Source organism: Pipra filicauda, unplaced genomic scaffold, assembly GCF_003945595.2.
Source record: "Pipra filicauda isolate LSUMZ 115617 unplaced genomic scaffold, ASM394559v2 scaffold438_size560415_pilon, whole genome shotgun sequence".
Classification (NCBI taxonomy): Eukaryota; Metazoa; Chordata; class Aves; order Passeriformes; family Pipridae; genus Pipra; species Pipra filicauda.
Window position 1 is genome coordinate 5001 of NW_024104574.1, and position 20897 is coordinate 25897.

General features: G+C 35.5%; 1 protein-coding gene across 1 annotated transcript in view; it reads right to left on the reverse strand.

Moving 5' to 3' along the window:
- Positions 1-20897, reverse strand: part of SLC25A21 (solute carrier family 25 member 21) — a gene marked incomplete at its 3' end in the record, with an annotated part of 246503 nt that overhangs the window by 3369 nt on the left and 222237 nt on the right. The window contains exons 4-7 of the mRNA XM_039385818.1: positions 20524-20590; positions 14198-14257; positions 11689-11796; positions 7001-7165 (exon numbers count right to left, since the gene is read on the reverse strand). Of these exons, the coding sequence (XP_039241752.1) occupies positions 7001-7165; positions 11689-11796; positions 14198-14257; positions 20524-20590 (400 nt within the window). The remainder of the gene's footprint in view (positions 1-7000; positions 7166-11688; positions 11797-14197; positions 14258-20523; positions 20591-20897) is intronic.

Below are 20897 nucleotides of genomic sequence, written 5' to 3' on the forward strand. Positions count from 1 at the left end.
AGGTAGGTGCAAGTTGGTGTTATTATGAAGCAGTGTTTTTCTTTTTACACCAAAATCTATCCTTTTTTTGCCCTATGGACAATGCCAAAATATTCCTAACAGTCTAGAATCCTATGGAAGGAGACTTAAGGATAAGGTATCTGTCTAGTGCTAATGCTGCAACTGGATATCTGAGGCAGTTATCATCACACTATTGTCACTAACTTCTGAACTATGCAGCTCAATGACCAAATATTATATGTTTTGTATGTTGTTCATTAGGAAAAAAGATTCTGACATGCTCCTCTTGCTTTCATAAATGGCAGAAATGGAGGAAAAACATAGATGAATTCTGTTTTTAAGCAAAGCCAATTTTTTATGTAGTATGAGCAGAACATATAAAATGGACACTTGATTTTAGATGGTGCCACAGCACAGGACAGCGTTCCACAAGGAAGTGAAATAGCAGTTTGATTATTCACAATGGAATAACTTAGCCATGGTTGGATAACAATTTGTGATCATCGCACCTTTTTACCAAGCTCTTCACAATCACATTACCTGCACACCTTAATCCCTGCCCTGGGAGCACCAGCAGCTATTAAAACCAAAGAGAAATGTAGGCATCCCTGATAAATGCCATATCTATGTGTGTCCTGCTGGATTTACCCACTTTCTTGGGGAGAAAAAATTTTGAGATGTTATTTCTTTGCTTTTTATATATTACTTCTATCATAAATTTATTTAATAAGTGGAGACTCAATAAGTTCCTCCTGAATCATATGCTGCTTATTTCCTTCCTTTTTATTCCATAATTTCCAGCAACTGAAATTCTAGCCCTAAATCTAGAATATATACACCCATGTATAGGAGTGTCACCCACTGGAGATAGTTTTAATTTATCAGCTTCAGTTTCCAAAGCCCTGGGCTTTCCTCTGCTGGCCACTTCATTCTCTTGTTTATTTGCTGTGCACTTTGTCAAAACCTCTGTTTAAATCTTTGATCTCAGTCAAAAGCTTCTCAACTATATTCATCCCTACTGAGGAAAGGTTACTTAATTCAATAAGCAGCACAGATATTAATCCAGCAGTGAAATAAACCTTTGGTAAAGGCATGTATGCTTGAAACTCAGTTACTGTAATTTTTTCAGAATAATTGAAAAATATTTTTATAATAGATAACGACTCACCATACTAGATACATTTGTACAGATTTAGCCACCTATCTTAGGTGCAATCCAGAGATTCAAAGGCAGGACACCACACTCACATATGCAGTGGAGAGAAGTAGGTACCTTTGAAGGAACAGCTCCAAGTCCATTTTTTACTCTTGTAAAAAACAGAGGCCCTTTTCAGTCTGAGTAATAGTGGCAGAATATGTCACAAAGAAACTTAAAATTTAACACTATTTTTAATGAAAAAAATCAATAAACTCAAAAGATCAATAAATATTAATTTGCCTAACTGAAGCTATTTCTAGAAGTTTTTGCTTCAGTTATTCAATGTCTTGAGGTTTTTTCACTTTTTCTTTCCCCTCAGTTGCTGGAGGTACATATTTTATGAGAAAGAATACTTTCATAAATACATTTTGGTACTTCTGGTCACCTTATAGATAAATTCACTATATGAGACTAATGCTTGCTGGATAAGGAGAATACCAATTCCCAAGAAATTGCATGAATAATGAATAATAATAATAGTATGATGTTTGAAGTTGGCAATTAGAAAGCAGTCTACTGAAGTTAGCCCAGACTTAATACGTAGAGTGTAATAGTTGCATTGTTTCCTTAACTTCTTTGAAAATGGTAACCATAACATTAGCTTTATAAATGAGTTACACTTGGCATAGAAGTGGCAAAAGTGATTTGAAATGACCACTAAATTTAAAAATGCTTGCTCAAGATCATATAAAGGGTCAGCAGAGAAGCCAGTAGTGGAGCTGAGAGCCTTTGCACTATATGCTGCAAATTCCACCTCCCGGTGTATGACAAGGGAGACTTTAAAAGTCAAGGTTTTGTTTTGCTCAACTCTGGTTCTTCCTAGTGTAGCCTGGAGTTATGAAACTGAAGAGGGAGATGGGCCAGGAGTATGGAATAGTGTTGCTTGCTGTCCCTTTTGGCTAACATAAAGTGTAATAGCATAAGAACTCCTACGGGAAATTAAGAGATGCCACAAGATCTGACCCAGGCCACACTGATTATAATTAAGCATTTGGCAGCAAAACAGGCTGTAAGGAACTGCTTTAGCCAGCCTGATAATTGGTTTTAATCCCTAAAAGGAGCTTCCTGTGGCAACAGACAATGGAAGAAAGGAATATGTATGTCTGGGGAAGGAGAGCTTTCAACAGACAATGGAAGAAAGGAATATGTATGTCTGGGGAAGGGGAGCAGATAGAGGAGAAAAGGTATATTCAAAGAAAGGTGTGAGATAGCTCTCAGGAAAGCAACATGGAACAGATGAAAAACTGAAACGAGTTGCTTTTAAACACAGACACTGAGCCAGAACCCAGAGGAGAGACAGGGTCCAGGTTTTCCTGCTGAATCCTAGAAAAGAGATGGGAAGAAAGGCTATTAAATTCTACTCTGAGAGGGAGAGGCTGGTACAGATAAGATGCTTTGGAGGTGTGAAAATTCGCAGAGGAGGAGAAAACTATGTAGACTCATTGCAAGTCTCCACCAAAGGAGAAAAAGAAAAGATGAGAGTGAATCTCATCACTGTTGTGATAATATCATGCTTTGATTGTTCTAAAGAATATTCACACTTTTTGTTTGTGACTTAATCAAGACTTGACCACAGTTAATGAGTGGACTTCTATTCATCTTATGCATTTACATAGCAAACTTGAAGCAGCTCTCCCCTGTTGAGTCACTCTGCAGATGATCATATGTTCGTGAAATGTTGCAGTTACAAGCAGGTCAGCTTTTCATGGCATCATTTAGCGGCTCGCTATGCAGAAAAGGGCACTGAGAAATGGATGTCTTACTGCTTATCCCTACATCTGGTACCTTTGTTAGCACTACCCATCTTCAGTCTCAGTTATACAGTAATTTATGAAACAGAAAAAAAAGTGAGTAGCCCCATGAATAGCAGACCTAAAGTTTGATATCCTATCAGCCCTTGTGACTGATTGATATTGATGTCTTGAAAGGTGAAAGTCCAGACTAAAGCTTACATGGGCTTTTCCCCATGGAATTCAGTGTTTAAGAAGGCATAAGTTCCCACTGAAAATTTCCCTCAATTGGGGCACTCATAAGCATCTCTTCTTCTTCTAAATGATTATTTGTATGTCTTACAAAAATGTAGTTATTTTAAGCCTGACTCTCTGCCAATTATGGTGGAATGTGGTTATCAGTTCAAGCATTATTATAATTTCTGTAGGAAAACAGAAATCCTTCATATTTTTATTTTAACTGAAGATTCCTCTCCTTACACTTCATATCTGTCTTGCCTACAGAAATAGCACAGTGCAGGAATAGGTGAGATAGCAATACACTGTCCCTCTCGGGTGCCAAGATGTTTTGGTGATGATGACCTGGGCTGAAATCTTTAAACAGTACCGACTGTCATTTCAACAGCCACAGGACACCTCACAGTGAAGAATACTGATCAGTGGGTGACTTGTGATGTACTGGATACAGAACTGCCACCTTAATTTTTTTTTAATTCTCAGGTCATCCTGATACTTGAACTTCAGTGGCAGCTCTGAGGTTATTCATTCTGATTCAGTCTTCTAAATCACCTTGCCTTACTATTTCCTCAAGTCCATAGCACTACATGCACTTTTCCCTCTCTGTTTCTGCATAGAACTTCTATGTTGGCATATATCTGAAAACAACTAAAATGAAATTATCTGCTATCTTACTTAGTCACCAATCTGAACAGCCCTTTTTGGTTTCCTGTTTCTCCTTCTTTGCCTATAGAAGTTTAGAGACCCTTTCTCTTACAAAACAACACACCACACAGTTCTCACGGTCTGATGCAGCAGCCCTTGTATCAGAAGGCACATCTGTAGCAGCTGGGTCAGGCAGTGCCCAACTTGAAATGAGTTTTGTAGTTTGCCAGGTCTCAAAGGGGGTTTTTAACAGGCAGTGAGGAAATTTCATACTGTTAAGAAATACGACAGCCACTTGGAGGTGGCAGTGAGCAAAGGTTTTAATGAAATCAATATTTACCATTAAATCTAATTATGATAAAAAATTGAAAAGCAAAATCTGCTGGATGCCTATGAAATGTGCTATAAAAGCAAGTGCCATAAAACTGAGACAATATAAATTTGCAGATGAGTTTCATTGCTAGGGTAGATGCATAGCTGTTAATGCTCTATGGTTGATACATTAGTGGCACTTGAAAGAAATTTGGCTTATTCTATTTTCAGTAAACAGAGCACAAGGTTGGCTGTAAATTGTCTGTTTAGTAGAATGGACTGAATGTCCGGAAAAATTATTCATTATGGACATTTACAACCCATACATGTAATTTATATCACTTGACCACTCAACATATAAGGTTTATTGTTTTTGGTAAAGTAGCTGCAAACATCCCTAATCAGGATGCAAAATTAATGCACAGTTTAGAACTGCTGACAACTAAAATGCTCATTCAGATGTTTCCTTACATTTTCCACTTAAGGTTACAGATGGTGAACAGCAAATACATAGTCAAGAACCAAAATTATTTCACAAGTATAGTATTCTTATTTCACAATTTTTATGTATTTGTCAATATTACAAGATGGGCTTTAAGACTTTTTTTTCTGGCAAAATATAGAAAGAGACATGAAATCAAGTGTAATGAAATAAAGTATGTGAGAAATCTTGAGAAGTTACAACTGTTTAATATTTTTCAGGCTAACTGCAAATCAGCTTCTACCAAATTCCTTGTAGAGGTTTGATAACTCAGCCCACTGACAGAAGGGGTTTAATTTACAGATCACAAATTATTGTTGAATACTTCCATTTACCAGGCACTGAAGTGAAATTCAATGTATTTAAATAGCTGAATATAATATTGGCTAGTGCAAGCCAGATGAGGCCTGATCTATATTCTCTTAAATTCAGGTTAAGATTTGATCTGATTTTTAATGGGAGTTTGATCAGAATTATTGGCTATATCTATCCGTACAGAACTGTCTGTGGCACTGATGCTAGCTGGCCTAGAGAGTCCTATTAACTTTTTTAGCACTGTTAAAAGCTATTACCATTCAAAACATACTGGCTGCCTGAAACCAGCTTAGTAGGAATGGTTCCTTGTCTGCACTAGCTCCTAAGCCACGCCCAGGAAATGTGTTGGCTGGCCAGGGCCAAAGCTGTGCCAAGGAACATTTATCAGTACAGATGACTGAGTTTCAGTGATGCTGCTCAATTAACTAGCACAGATGTAGCCACTGTGCAAGCCTCTATAAAAGCCACTTCACGTTGGTCAAGCACAAGGCAAACCTCTGCTCTTATCTTCAGCTAATGCAACCTAATCCCACATTGATTAAACTGCCTTTTGCTTTTGCTAATATGTGAGGACAGCTGGGCCACTGCCTGAGAACACTAAAGTAATTTCTCTTTTGTTTTCTACATGTATTTAAACCTACGTTGTAATGTTAAAATTTTTCTACATCATACGAAATCTATATGAAGTGTTAATTTCTTTTAGATCATAAAGCTCTGAATCTTTCAAATAATGTAATAATTGTTTCCTAATTTTTTAAATCCGAAAGGCCAGGAAAGCACGCTTATGCCAAATACTATTACTATTCTTGACTTGCTATGGAAGGACATTTCAGGATTCCCATACGAGTTGCACATAAGTGTTTGTCCTTACCTGCATATTATTCTGAATATTCTGCAGTATTGATTGTAATTTTTTCATCACTTGATCAACATAAATGTATTTACTGCTATCTCAGTATCAAGCTATGCTTGTGCCTTGAGTTTTTAGAATATGTGATTAAAGTACATTGTAAAGTATGCTTAAATACTCTAAAAGAAACTTGTAGAAACTTGTGGGTCACCTGGTCTTGAACAATTCAGTTTGCTGTAATGATCTGAAACTAAGTGGAGCTTTTCTCCATTTACACAATGTTGCCAACAAAAATACCAGGTTACTCAGAAGTGCAGAAAAAAAAGAGGTGTTACTTCATCTGGGAATAGAAACCGATCCCTTTTGATTTAAATTACTGCTTCTTAAATGTACATCACTGCATATTACACCTGTGACTGTTTAACTGTCATCATCTAAAAATCACATTAGTGAAAACACACTTCAGTAAGTAATGTACTGAAATCATCAATAAACCATTAGCTGTTGCGAACAGAGTAATTTAGAAAGTTGCTGATACTACCATGTTTTCATTAGTAAAATTTCCCTTTATTGTAAAGGGAAATATTTCCTTTGTTATTTAAAGAAATATAGGACTATCAAAGTTGCTTTAAACTAAATTAAAGCTATAACAATTCTTATTTTTCAACTCATAAACTACATAAAGTCCCTGTGCGTGACTCTGTATGTCCTGTCTTGGCCTGTCTCTCTCCCATATGGAAGAATCTTCCCAGTCATCCTTCAACACAAGGTTGAACTCTCTTTTGAATAAAAAGGCCCATTACCTGGACAGAATAAGCTACCTACTGCAGCTCTGCCATCTCTTCAAGTTTAGCCTCTTTGTGAATACTGAAAGAAGTTCTAGAAACTGATTTTCCTCTTCTAATCCAATTTGCCATAAAAAAGTCCATACACGCTCAACGTAACCATAACATGCCTGTATTTCGATTGCTGCCTTTTCACATTGCTACCATGGTACAAAGGGAAATTCATAAAAATGATAATTCCAGCATGACTATACTCAGCTATGCTTAAAAAGTGAGAAGTACAAGACCTTCATTTGTTTCCATTAAAAAGCTATAGATTTCTGCAAAACACAGATAGGTTAGTCACTGTTTATTACTAAATACCACAGCTTTCACAGAAGAATACAGTATTAATTAAAATGCCAAACCTCTTATTTGATTGTCTATTCCTTTGTATGGATAACTTACTTTATTAACTGGAAGAATGTTTTTCATATTGAAGTAGAACCCAAAGTAAACCATGTTAAAAACTCCGTGACGGCCCAGTGTTGCTGTAAGACCTTTGTTGAGTCCTTGGAAGCCCAGACCATTGGTTTTAATGATCTGCCGAGCTTGAACAAAGCTAGATGGTTGCTACACAAGTTAAGAAAAAGAAGGAAGAGATCATCTTTACAAAAAGAAAACAGTAAACATAGCATCATTTCCATCTTGTTGACACAGTGTTGTCAATTCTTGTAATTTTATCTTGTCTCACCATATTTATTTTCCCTTTCCTGTGACCACATAAAAATCACAACCTTAATAAAAAAAAGATTATTCATTTTTCTGATTGCAAAACAAAATGAAAGCATGACTTGAGTACTGTAAAAGACTAAGGATCCTGAAAACAAAAAAAAGTCTTTGAATAATAATAATAATAATTTAAAAAATATATAGAGCCACACGTAGCTTTGAATGTGTGAATTTTGCAACAGGGTTTTTTTGTTTGTCATTGATGCTGTGCTGTTAAGATTATGACATATGAAACCCTTACACAACTAAAGTATATAACAATTATTCTGGAAAATAAAAAGAAAAAAAGCTTCTCTAGTAAAATCAATGGCACAGGAATATGCATGATGAGGGAGTGATAAAAGTGACAGAACTAGAACAGGAATTTTTTGAGCCATTATGGCTACAGAAGAAAGTTCTTAAGAGCCATAAATTAGAGCAGCAAGGGAGGCTATAAATATTTGTGTTGAAGATCAGGTTGGCAGTTGCAGTTTCAATGTTATGAATAGGGTTGAAAGGGTGACAAAATGCATATATATTATCTGGGAACCCTTCTGGATCCTCTGAGGTGCTTCATGCTGTTCAGGATGCAAACCACTGCTTTAGGACATTGACTTTTGAAGGGATTATTGGGTACACAGCACAATTTAAATCTTGAAAATATTGAAAAGAAGGAAAATGTTTCCTAAGCATCCAACTGGAAAACCTGTTTTGCCCTTCTAATGAATTATTTGACTTAAAATTGTACTTAGGTTTTGAAAATCGGAGCACCTATTAAAATTCTAAAGTACAGATTTAGGAAGCTGCCTTTAGAAATCCCATTTTGAAAATAATGCTCAAAAGGCATAGAAATCATTTCAGTCAGCCAATTTAATGAAAGCCAGGAAGGAGGAAACTTCCTCAGATCAGACATGATCTGCCTGACTCCACACAAATTTGATCTATTTTTTAGTATAGTGTGATACTCAGAATTAGCTGTTCCCCTTCTCAATATTTTACATTTCTTTTTAGCAGCATTATAGAAAAGTTATTTTCAAAAAGTTGCTGGCTTTATGCTTTGGCTTTCTCCAAAGCATAAAGCCAGCTCCTGGTAACCAAATATATAATTAGAAAGGCAAAACATGACTTCCACTAGGAGGTTCAAACATGAAAATATAGAAAAATTTTGACTGCAATGCCGTGAACACTGCTAATTTCAATAAATTTATTTGTTTAATAGCTTTCCATTTCAAAATGTCACTGTGGTAGAATCAACAGCATCAGCCAAATGATGCCTATTATATCTGACACAGCATATGACTGCTTATTGAGGTGAATCACAAGTTTAGTCTTTAATACTAAGTTTCACTCTGGTTTTTCATATTTCATAGCTAATGTTATCCTGTCAATGCTCTGCATTAACATTTTACTATAATTTACCTTTTAACTACCCCCGAGGATTCAAGTCAAAATCTGTTATACCCAACACAGAAAATTGTCCAGATACTAGCAATAACATCCTTTCTCATGCACAAAAAATGGAGATTAGATTTTTAAAAAATAACTAGTGGTCCTGTTTAAAGTGATTTAAGCTGAATACAGCAACCTTCAACAGTAAGGTATCCCTTGATATCCCTTATCACGAATACGAATTTACTAATGACTCAGAGAGGAAGCCTGTCAGTTGCTGAACACCTGAGATGGAGTTCATTAGTCCAAATGCAGATACCTGCAATGTCTACATCTGACTTCCCTTTTCAGTCCTTTAGTAATAAAGAGGGCTCTCTTAGACAGCACTTCACTGTTACCAAAGTAGGCATCCTCACATCAGCTGATCAAGCCATAGAAGGTCTGTGGTTCATCACTGATGATGGGGGGACCTTAGATGGAGGAATTTATTGTATAAGCATATGGAGTTAATTAAGTTCACACAACCGTTGACTTTTACTCAATACAGACCTAGTCAATGGAATCGGGAGCCACATTCTCATTATAAAGCAGAAACTTGTATTTGTTTAATTAATCACAACTCCTGAGTCAGGTGAGAAGATTTTAATCATCACACCAGTTTCTATAGCCAGTGAATTATCCAGGGTTACAGGGAAAAAGGAGAAAAAAAAGAGGAAAACCAAACAACGAGGTGTTGGTCCTTTTTGCAATTTAGTTCAACAAAAAGTCACAATTATTTTTACCCGTAGCAATCCACATTACAAAAATGCTGATACATGATTTTTAGTGGCCTTCACCTTTAAATCTGTAAACTCTCGAAAGATGATCTGGTAGCACAGAACAATTCAGCTGTCACCAAAGGGTGTGAATATTTGCTTTGGGGGTGTGCAGGAGTATGTGTGTGAGTGTATGTGTTCATACTCTTCCTTGTTCCTTTTAAACAAGATATATTTATTATTTCAATACAATAGTCAAAGAAATATGTGAATTGCATTAGGTTTCATCAGGTAGTATGAAAGCTCCACAAAGGGATAGGTACACACTTTACTTAAATCTTTTAGAAGAACAGTACATGGTAATGAAATGAGTGTACCATTGCCTTACACTGAATAATATAACCTCTGGATGTGCTTCTTCCAACAGCCTTGAGTTTACATGCTTTAGTGTGGAATGTTCTTCAACATATTCTTAATGAGAACTTGAGATCATGGTAATGAAGTCACTGAGTTTTTTCTAATTCACAGCAAATTTTGAAATTCTAGCACTTTTTAAAAGATATATTGGAAATTAATAATGTCTATGATTTAACTATCATTGTGATTTAAGAACTTAATTTCCCTTGGATTTTTTTATTAGGGCAAATAGTTCATATTTTAGATGTAAACTAGGTTCCTAGTGGAGTCCAAATAGCATTCTTTCACAATTTTATTTTACAACAGTATACTAATATTTGGATTTTGTGAAAATTTGCATTTAAATTAAATTAAAGAATATTCACCTGAAACAAAACAACTCAGAATGCTTTTGGACAGCTACACTGTGATTATTGGAGTATTCAGAAAGTCACCAAGGAAGGGATGCTGTAAATAATGTAAATAATTGCATAAAATTTACAAACTAAAACACCTCAGACTCAGAGAAATCCTCTCACACATTGCTTTTTCCCATTTTCAGTCTCTCTCCTTACAGGATCCTAAACTTTTTATCCTGTACTTTACCTATTTGTTTCAGTGGCTTTGCAGCCCAAGGTTAAAAAGTGCCTAGACTGGAGACACGTAGCAAACAAACATCTCTTTCACATGCATTGAGAATAGAACAGAAGTTTACCAAACATTTTAAGAATTATTCTGGAAGAGCATACTTTTCTGGATGAGTTACAGAGTAAGTACCAGCTAGACTATGGCATTTGGAAATCAGTGGTTGCATTTTTCCAAAGTGTACCTGAGGAGCTTGGCCTAAACAGCTTAAGTAAATGGCCAAGTGATAAATCTCTTTACTATGCATCCCCCAAAAGGGTTCAATTTGTGCAGATGAGTGCTAGAAGGTATGCAAGTATTAACTCAGTCAAAACTTAGTAGTAGAATACGCAAAAATCATGCTTCACCAGGGACTCAGCCAACCATTTCATGGCATGCTTATGTGATTTGGCTCTTCTACCGCAGTACAGCTGATTTCTCAAAAGATTTTGCAAAAGCTGATATGACAATTGTTAGTCTTATTCACTGAGAAAATAAAGAAGGAACTGTGTTACTGCCTTCCTTCACTTTAGCCTGGAACATTAGAAGCTGGTGCTTTCCTGGGAACATTTGATTTTGATGAATCATTGCTTTCCAGTTTAAACTTTTTCTGCTTTTAGCAGTACCCAGAACCACGGACAAAGTTAGTTTTGCATACTGACTTCTTTGGACAAAATAGTATTTGAATAATAAAACTGAAATGAATCAAGAATTTAAACTATCAGTGTTCTTTATTATATAACAATTTTCCAGTTTGTTCTAATAAATGCTAAGTCTTATAGTATAAATAATTTCATCCAAGAAATATAGCACAAAACACACCAGCTGGACTCTGGATAGGGCACAGGGCTGTGATGTTTTACTCTAACCTTCAGTGATCACTTGAAGTCTGGAACCTGCTGGGGTAAATGCACTTTCTACAAGAGGCTCGGGTTTGTACTTCTGGATTACCGTTCCTCACAGTGTGGAGTTGTTGGCTGCTCTGGAGAGATGAAGGTGCACTTCAGGCACAGAACATTTACAGTGGAGATGCTGATGCCTCTGACAATACTGTGTGCATCTCTGCATATCTGAATGCATTTTCTACTGAGTCTCTTTCCATTTCTGTTAAGCTTGTGGGAACATCATTTACATCAACCCAATATATTATAGAAATTCTGCTCTAAATATGACCCCCGAAGTGCATTATGCAGAAAAAGGAGAATGAAGCAATTTTCATACCTCTTTGAAGGCATTCTGATTGGCCTGTAAGGTAACCTTTACTACTTCAAAGGGGTTAACCACAACTGCCTCTGTCAACCCAGATCCCAAGCCAGCAACTGCAAATGCCTAGGAAAATTAAAATGACAGTTAAAAATTAAGGAGTAAAACCTCTCCTACATCAGATTATGAAACCGAATGATACAATGCAAATGGCAAGATTACATTAATGCAGCAGTATTCTATTGCTAAACAATTTTAGCCCTTGGTTAAATGCTGACAGTTCATGAAGACAATATGACAATAGCCATAAACCAGATTCCAAAAAAGACAAAATAAAATGTCACGGCACTGTCCATGAATTCTCTTTTCATCTGGAAGGAAAAATATGGTACCAAATTATTACAAAAACATGGAAAAAGAATGCCCTCATGTTATCTTTGGGTAGAGTCTTAATAATAACACAAATATAGATGCAGTTATGCAGGACTGGAAAAAACAAAATCTCTGAACTGAGCATTAAGCACAAAACACTAACATACTAACTTTACTGTAAGAAATTGAAATAGCTCAACAGTACTTAAGCAAATTGCACAAGTAGAAGTAAAGTACACCTAGATAAGTATCAATCTTAGAGTGGTTTATATGGGAATGAGTGGCATACAGGGAAATGTCTGCATTCACTGCAAGGATGAATTAACTCCATTTATTTAGAAGCTGATGGTAGATTTCAACTATAGGTATGGAGATACTTACTGCTTTGCAGCATTTTAAAACATTTTGTTTGTAAGAAAAATAGTATTAAAATATTCAAGTCAATTGAGAAAATTCAGAGGGTTTAAATTTAATGACCACTTTACACATTTATTGCTTCCACTTAGCATCCCCAAACTCCGTGGTGCTGAAAAAAGTCCCAGGACTAAGATACAATATAATGAGTACATTTGCTGAAATTCAAAGAAACCAATGAAAAGGAGAAAACAATAGTGAGAAAAAACTTAATACAGAGCAGTTTGAACAGGGACTCTTGAATGGTCAAGAAAAAGACAAATGTAAAGTTAGAAGGGTAGTGGCAAACACTAGCCTTACTGCCTTTGGAGGAGACTGTGTTACTAACAAATCTTTTACAGTGAGATAAGAACCTTTCATCATGAACTGAAACCAGCAGGAAGATGGTGTTAATGTATGTATCTCTCTTTTAACAATAAATGTTGCCTTGATATGAGGTCTGTTGAGGTACCTAGAAACATTCTGTCTAGCTTAGACTAGAACCTCTCTCACTACCATGCATATCTTAGGGTCAAAAATATGGTAACAGTACTGCACCAAAAATATCGGGGGTTTTTGATGCTTACTGTATTTGTTATAAGCATCAAAGCAGCTCTAGGCCAGCCATTGCATATTTACAAGTTTTCAGCATATTTCCCCTCCTGTCCCCCCTCAAATAGTGCAGGGGTACCACAGAACCTTAAGCTCTGTTCTTTCCACTCACTAGAGAACAAATATCAGTCTTTCTATTTACACCTAACGATGAGAAGGACCTGTTGAAAAATACCAGATAAAATAGGAGAGACTGTAAACAACTGTAGGGTCAATGGAATTAGTAAGAGGAAGAGGAAACTTGCTTTAAACTAGTTAATATAAGTCTATGACCATTCACTCACATCAATGACAGGCAGATGTAAATGGAAGCAATAGTGTTTGAAAGAGACCTGAAATAACCAAAACCTTTATAGCATAACCATAAAAATACATTTTCATACAGTTGCGATGCCATTATTGTGAAAAATAGATATTTATTATGATTTACATTCTTGCACCTCAGGAAGCAGTAGTTCTTACAAAAAGTATTTTTTTTCCAAATGGTATAACAGCAGAATAAAGCTCAACAAATAAAAATGCAGATTACACATGCAAGCTACATCTTAGCGTTAAAGACTTTCTGTGTATATGTATGTCCGGTATTTTGTTTTTAAAGCAGTCATATTCTTGAGATGAATTCCTAGCTCCACTGATATGTAAGAGAGTTTTGCCATTGACTTCAAAGGATGTAGCAATTTCTTATCCATAACTTATGTTTATGTTAGAAAGTCTTTAGAATAAGACTAAGATCTGTATTTTTGTTATAGTTGCACTGTGCCTTGCAGAATAACACTTTGAGGTTAAGGTATCAAACTAGTTGCTATCACACGAATAAATAAATATTGATAATGTTCAACTTTTTCTGTTATTTTGCAAGAAGAAGAATGACAGGCTGCATACAGACTCTTTCATGTTGAGTGCTGTTATCCATATTAACAAATTCTATGACATTGTAGGGAATTATTTTGAAGACATTTGATATAAAAATTCATGTATTTATTATTTTGATAAATTCTTTATCAATGTTTTTGAGGCACAAGTCTGTTCTGAAAAACTGTTGATTGAGCCGGACCCTTTAATTTTGGGCTTCTTCTAGGGGAGAAAGCAGATGAGACTATTCGGTATACACATATTAAATTAGAACATGAAGTTCTGTATCCGTACATACCAGTCCTGGAGGTAATGATGCATATCCGAGTAGCTTCTTGTATTGTTCAAAGGTGAAAAACTGTAAATAAAAGTAAGACTGAAATTGTAATGAAAAAAATTATAAGTTATATGCATACTTATGCATGTTAGTAAAAAGCAAACTACAACGGAGCTTCACCGCCTTGTACCCTGAGTAGCTACATGCAGTTCTGCAAAATAAACATTAGTCACCTTTGTTTCACACTCTCTGTAGCAGTGCAATAGTAGACAACCAGGTTTCAGAATTGATTTTGTTCATATGTCATTTACATTAGCAGCATAAGTGCAATTGAAATAATGCTTTATGTAAGAGTTTGCTTGCAATACATACATCATATTTTCAATTTATAAACTCTTCCTTTAGCATTTAACTTTCATATACTGGAATAAAGGTAGTAGCAGATACTATAATCTATCCAAAGAAATCACCCCCACATCTCTAATATAATATACTGTCATCACTTTCACATTTCTCAAACACTAGTCTACTTCTCATCAGAGATATAATTGCAGATTTTGAAGATGGAAAATCTGCAGATTTGTATAATCTTCTGCTGTCAACAGACACATTTCCTTTAGTTTTTTTCTCTTTACAAATAAATCTTTCAGCCAATTGTCTGCTTTCAAACAGTGGTGCTTAGAAGCCCTGAGCGTCTGCAATTCCTCAGAGGATGAGTTTTGAAAGCTGCACTCTTGGGTGTTTGAACTTCAAGAAAAAAATGAGATCAGCTTCACCTGCACCAACATGGCAAATGGCAAACATTTCTATATGGTTTGCTTTGCAACCCTGCTTTTCTTGCCATGCAAACCCATTACTTTCCATAATACCTTTTATGATTTCTAAAAATCAAAGCAGAATAAATTAATGGATTTATTCTTCCAAGAAAAGTGTTGAGAATAAATGACTGCACCAAAGTCAGCAAGAAACTTCCTGTTGGCGTAGGCAGACAGACTTTTGCTGCCTATTTCCTTGTCTGTGGACACAAAGTCGAAGGTGCATGAGTCAAGGTATACTCTAAAGAAAGAGTATGTGTGAAATACTGCAAAGTATTGGTAAGATGCCCTCTGAAACAGAGCACACACTAGGACAAATTTATTCTTGTTTAGTTTAGCAAAAGAAAGGCTATGAGAGAATGAAAACCAAGGAAAGATATGTAACATAAAGTAATTGGTATTAAAGTAAAAAATACACATAAATAGAATGTGTCTTGAGATCTGATGAAGCTTTCTTATAACCAGAGGAGTGGGGTCCTGAAACAGTCTTCCACTTAGAGCAGTAGGAGGGAAATCTTAATGACTTGTAAGGGAAAGTATGATAAGTTTATGAAGGAGATTGTAGAACAAATCCCATAGTGTTTCAAATTCATATTCTGCAAATTTGTTGCTGAAGCCACTGAAAAACCACTTCAGGTTGATGCTATATAAGACAGTTCTGAGGGCAGTGAAAATGATTTTCCAGCATGAGGAATGAGGACAGCAAAAAATCTTGTAGGTTATAAAGAGTAGGTGTCTGAATTCTGGGTAAAACCCAAAGATATCATAGGTGTTATTACACATAATTTTCACAATGCAAGGCCTGTAACTACAGCTCACTATTTGTGAGTCCTATAATCTGTCCAAGAAGTATTTGTGTCTTTGCGTGCTAAAAAAAGTGGCTTCTACTCAGCACGTCCAGTAGTATGGGAATGAACAACAAAAACCTGTCACAGTTTCACCAAGACTGCATTAGTGCAAGAGTTGACACATCCCAGTATAGCAGAGGTAAATAAATAGAACCTCTGACTTTCCTGCCTACTTTCAAAAGTTGAACTGTAACACTTGATTAGTTCAGAGCAGGTTGATCCAAAGAAAGGTGGGATACTCTGAAAGTCTGTGCATTTTATGCCCACGCAAGAGGCTGTGATCCCTCCATACAGCACCTGCCCATGCAGGAAGCAATCCAACTGTTTCACCACAAGAGGAAGGCAATGGGCAGTGAGGTCAAGGGAGATGTGGGAATCATAAGAAACAAAAGGGAATAGAGTTTTTAAGACAAAACAGAAAGACTGGGTGACCTATGCTGGGTCTCAGCCAAAGAAGACAAGCTTTGTCCCTCAGAGTTTAGTTACCACAGACCAGTTAGAGCAGCTTTTCCATAAACTACATGTACAGGAACATGCATAATAAACACCACATTTTCTTTTTAACTTGTTTAGAACCTTGTCCTATGGTAAAGTAAATAACATTTTTCAATCAAGACCTGCTTCAAATGAAGTCACTGGAATCACACTAAAACTATCAGGAATCAGGTGTTAATGCATTAATGATGCCAATGATCTAAAGCAGGAGGGAATATATTTGAATAATTATGCAAAATCAGAGTGTTAGATTCTGAAAATTGAAGGGTTGATGCTCTGGTCAGTGAATAGATACTTTTTTATATATTCAGTAGGGATTATTAAGATTATTATATAATTTTGCAGAAAAGGTCCTAGAATTGGGGCCCAGATTTTAACTGCTTTCCAAATAGTGTTTAGAATGAATATTTAGCTTGCAAACATCCTGAAAATATGTTTAAAATTGTTGCACTAGCCTTGACATTAGTCAGAAAAGATAGTACTTAAACTGTAGGTCTATCTTTTTTGGACAACTGAAGATATTTTATAAGTAAAAAGAAGTCTCTGACAAAGTAGGTGGGTAAGCTGTTTCACTGAACTAAATTGATTTCTTATTGTGATAAAGTTTGCTTTTTTCTCTCTCCAGAATCTTTCTACTCATTGTTACCCTCCTAACCTTTAATGGAATTTCTGGTATTCCTTAATGTTTTCCACAGTGTTGCAGATCTGTAAAATGGTTGTAATAAAGGCAGAAATACATTACCTAGCAATTTTTTGGTCTTTAAAATGTTACCTTTAAAAATCAATAGCTTCCTAGAGCCATAAATTAAATAATACTTAATAGTAACTATGTTTTACATATTTTTAAAATAAAACAAATCAGTAGCAATAAAACTCAGTATAAATGCTGCTGTGTGTACTAGGTAGGCTAGTAAACATACAATTTTGCCCCCCAAAATTATCTTACTGTATCATACAAATTTATATAATGTGTTCTCCCAAAATATTTTTAAAAACACAGCGTGATTTCCTCTTTTCATCTACAGTTGCGTTAATAGCTCTGTGCAAAAAATAAATAAAAAAAAAAGAAGAAAAATTTCTCAGAATAAATGCATTTAAAACATGCTTTTGTGTATATAATAACCAATATTGTCCATATGGCAAAGATACACTTTAATTGAAGCTACAAAGAAAATAGCCAAAGTACTTACCAGATGTCTCAATAACTCTAAGGTAAAAATACATGCTTGAAACAAGATGTCTGGGAACACATGAACAATATAAATTTGCCCCAAAAGTTCATCTGTTAACCATTGTATTGGCATGATCATTTCTTTGCTCCAAGTTCAATCTAACAGAAAGTTATAAACTTTGACTTTTCATCTTCCAGAAATACCAGCTTTCTTTTTAGGAGGGAAATAAAAGGAGAGAAAAAAAGAAACAGCAAGACAGACATGAGAATAGAGTTTACTAAAAATGGAGCTGTATCTTCAACACTTAACTGGAAAACCAGGGCTAAATAACTTCATTTTAGTAGCTGTATTTTTATTTGCAAATATACACATTATACACACCAGATAAATCCAAGATTCCAGTAGCACAAGTACATTTCTTCTTAGTACAAAATCTCCCTTGTCCGTTCTCCACACACTTTTATGACACTACAACTAGATGTTTTCCAAAAGTTCAAACACAAATCAAGGCTGCTGGAACCTAGAAATTGCCTCTCTGCCTCTTGTGATTTCTCAAGTCTCAAAATCATTGGCCTGATTGTAATCTTCCCCTAAATCTCACTGGTCAGTTTGGCAGTGGAGAAGGGACAGCTTGAGGCCTGCTAAGATGAGGAAAGCTATTAGGAAAATAAAGGGTGGAGAGTGGGCTAAAGGAAGCTGTGACTTCTCCTTTGGGGTCATAGCCAAATAAAGTTAGTGGAAATTCGAGACAGGTTGGATTCTCGTCAGGTCAAAGCATGGGTACAAACTCCACTTTGGATATTAGAAATTGTGTTGGCATATAAAATCTCACATTGAATTCCTTCAGTATCCAGGTTCTCACAAGGACATTACTGTCCTGCTATACTATGTTACTGAATTCTTCTAGTGTAGAATACAGCTGATGGCTCGAGGTAACCTAAAGTCATCCTGATGTCCTCGGAACTGCATTAAATTTAAAGGAATAGTGTAAATAATTGAAGAATTCAACTATTTAATTAACGCCCCCTTCCTCCCCCCATTTAAACCTGATTCTCATGGTTGCAGAACACTCAGCCGTTACATAAATGTCCAAAAATTACGTAGAAAGTACCCCACCAAGGGAGCATCAGTAAGACATTAAAGGAGCTGTGAGCTTAAGATGTGCAAGAGGTTGAGAGAACTGTCTGTTTAGCCTGGAGAGAAGAAGGCTAGGATGATCTAATCACTGTCTTCCACCACCTAAAGGTTACACAGAGGACAAAGCTGAGCTTTCTCAGAGGCTGACAAAAGAAACATGAGAGGCAATAGGCAAAAGTTGCAACAGCATAATTTGTATATAATTTGGATTGGATATAGGGCAAAATTCTTCATAGTGAAAGCAACTAAGAACTGAGGCAGGAGCACAGAGAGGCTGCAATCTCCATCCTTGAATATTTTCACAATTCTACTAGACAAAGTATCTGAACAACGTGATCTAACCATGAAGTCAGTCCTGCTTTGAGCAGGAGGCTCCTCAGATGACCTCCAGAGATCCCTCCCAAATTACATCTTTCTACGATTCTATAATTATAATGAATATTGTGCAGTTTAAGCTAATTTAATCAATTTGAGTAAGAGAAAGTGATTTGAGATTTTTGGATGACTCAGGAGAAATCAAACCTGGGTTAGTATTTTAACTAAACATATGCTGGAATCAAAAAAGCACAGATTTACTTTGTCCTGTGTCAAAGGAAATGAAAGGGAGAGACTGGTGAAACATTACAGGATAAGAAAAGAAGTTATTCAGAATCTGCTAAATATCATCCATCTATCCTTCACTGCCGCTTTGCTGTTAAATAGGACTTCGGTTTTCTTAGTTTCATTAAATAATTTCGAGGTAGGTGACATATGTCACTTGTATCTAAGATGCCAATGCAAACATGAAGATGATACTACCAGAACTCCTCTAGGATTCTATTACAAGGTCACATCCTGTCACTTTATACAAATATTATTCCTCTGTAAAGGAATTGGAATGTGAATGATTAATTGCAGACTAAGGACCAGAATCATATGAAACCTTTTAAGAAAGAAACCAAAAAAGAAAGAAAGAAAAATCAAGACATTCTGTATAATAACTGCTTTTAGACACATTTGATGCAACTATGGGAAACTTCAAAGCTCTGAAGCAAAAAGCAAAGAAACATTTGCTCTTAACACAATTGATGCTTTGATAGATTTAAAACTTTAAGATGACATGTTTAATAACTAGGTTTTAATTAAAAATGTTGCATGACAACTGAAAAAATTGATGTATTGAAGTATTTTGCTTAGGAATGTTACTAAAATCATGCTCAACAAATCAAAATAAAGGACAATAAAAGGAAATCAGATCAGCATTTGACAGCACATACACTTTGGTAGACTGGCATCTAGTTCAACTGTAAGAGAGCTGGAGTAAAATGTTCCTTGCACAATGAGGAATTGAATCCATTACTGTCTTCAATCTGTTAAAAAGTAAGAGTAGGGAGTAGACCACTCTTTGGAGCACAAGAAAAGTCTGGGCAGTACTTCACACCTACAGATATACTACTTCAAGTTACTGAGTGAGTATTATTTAGTGGCTTCTTTAATGGCTTTTTGTGTTAATTTATTAAGCTATTAGTTGTTTTGCAAGATGCTAGGCATTTTCAGTAAAGGAAAATATCTAAACCACAGGTAATTATCAGGCTAAAATAACACTTAAACTATTTTATTAATTTCTTGACAATATAGAATAATTACAATTTTTTTCCTGTAACATTGGATATACAGGTCAAAAATAGCTTAGCATCTAAGATCCTTATCCTGCACTCCTTAATCAAGGAGAGTTTTTATTGTACTATCAACAGGAAACTTTCCTCCTAGTAAAAATCAGAGGATTAATATGCCAAATAAGTTTAAGATTCTAATATCAATCAGCAGGGGATAAATAAAATGTTTTACAGCTGCCACTGTCCCTGCCTACATTTTTAAAGGAGGAAGCTTGGAATTTTTACCTTCACCGCCCTTTTGGGTGTCTCAGCCAAGACAGGAGGAAATATTCCTTTGTAGAAGCCAAGTAATCTATAAAATAAAAACAAAGAAATTATTTTTGTATGGATAAAAAACATATCATTACCACACTGCCAATTTTATTTTCACTTTTGAGTAAAACAACTAACTTTTCAGCATTTCCAGGCATACAGACAAATAATGATACTCTCTGCTTACTTGCTAAATAACTAATATGATACCAATTATACCATGTGCTGGTGAGATGATATAAAGAACTCAGCAATGAATATGTAAAAATTAAATCCATTTTTTCTGAGTAGACAAGAAATTTTGTTTAAAAGGAGAACAGTTTTGACAATGAAAAGGAAGTATTATT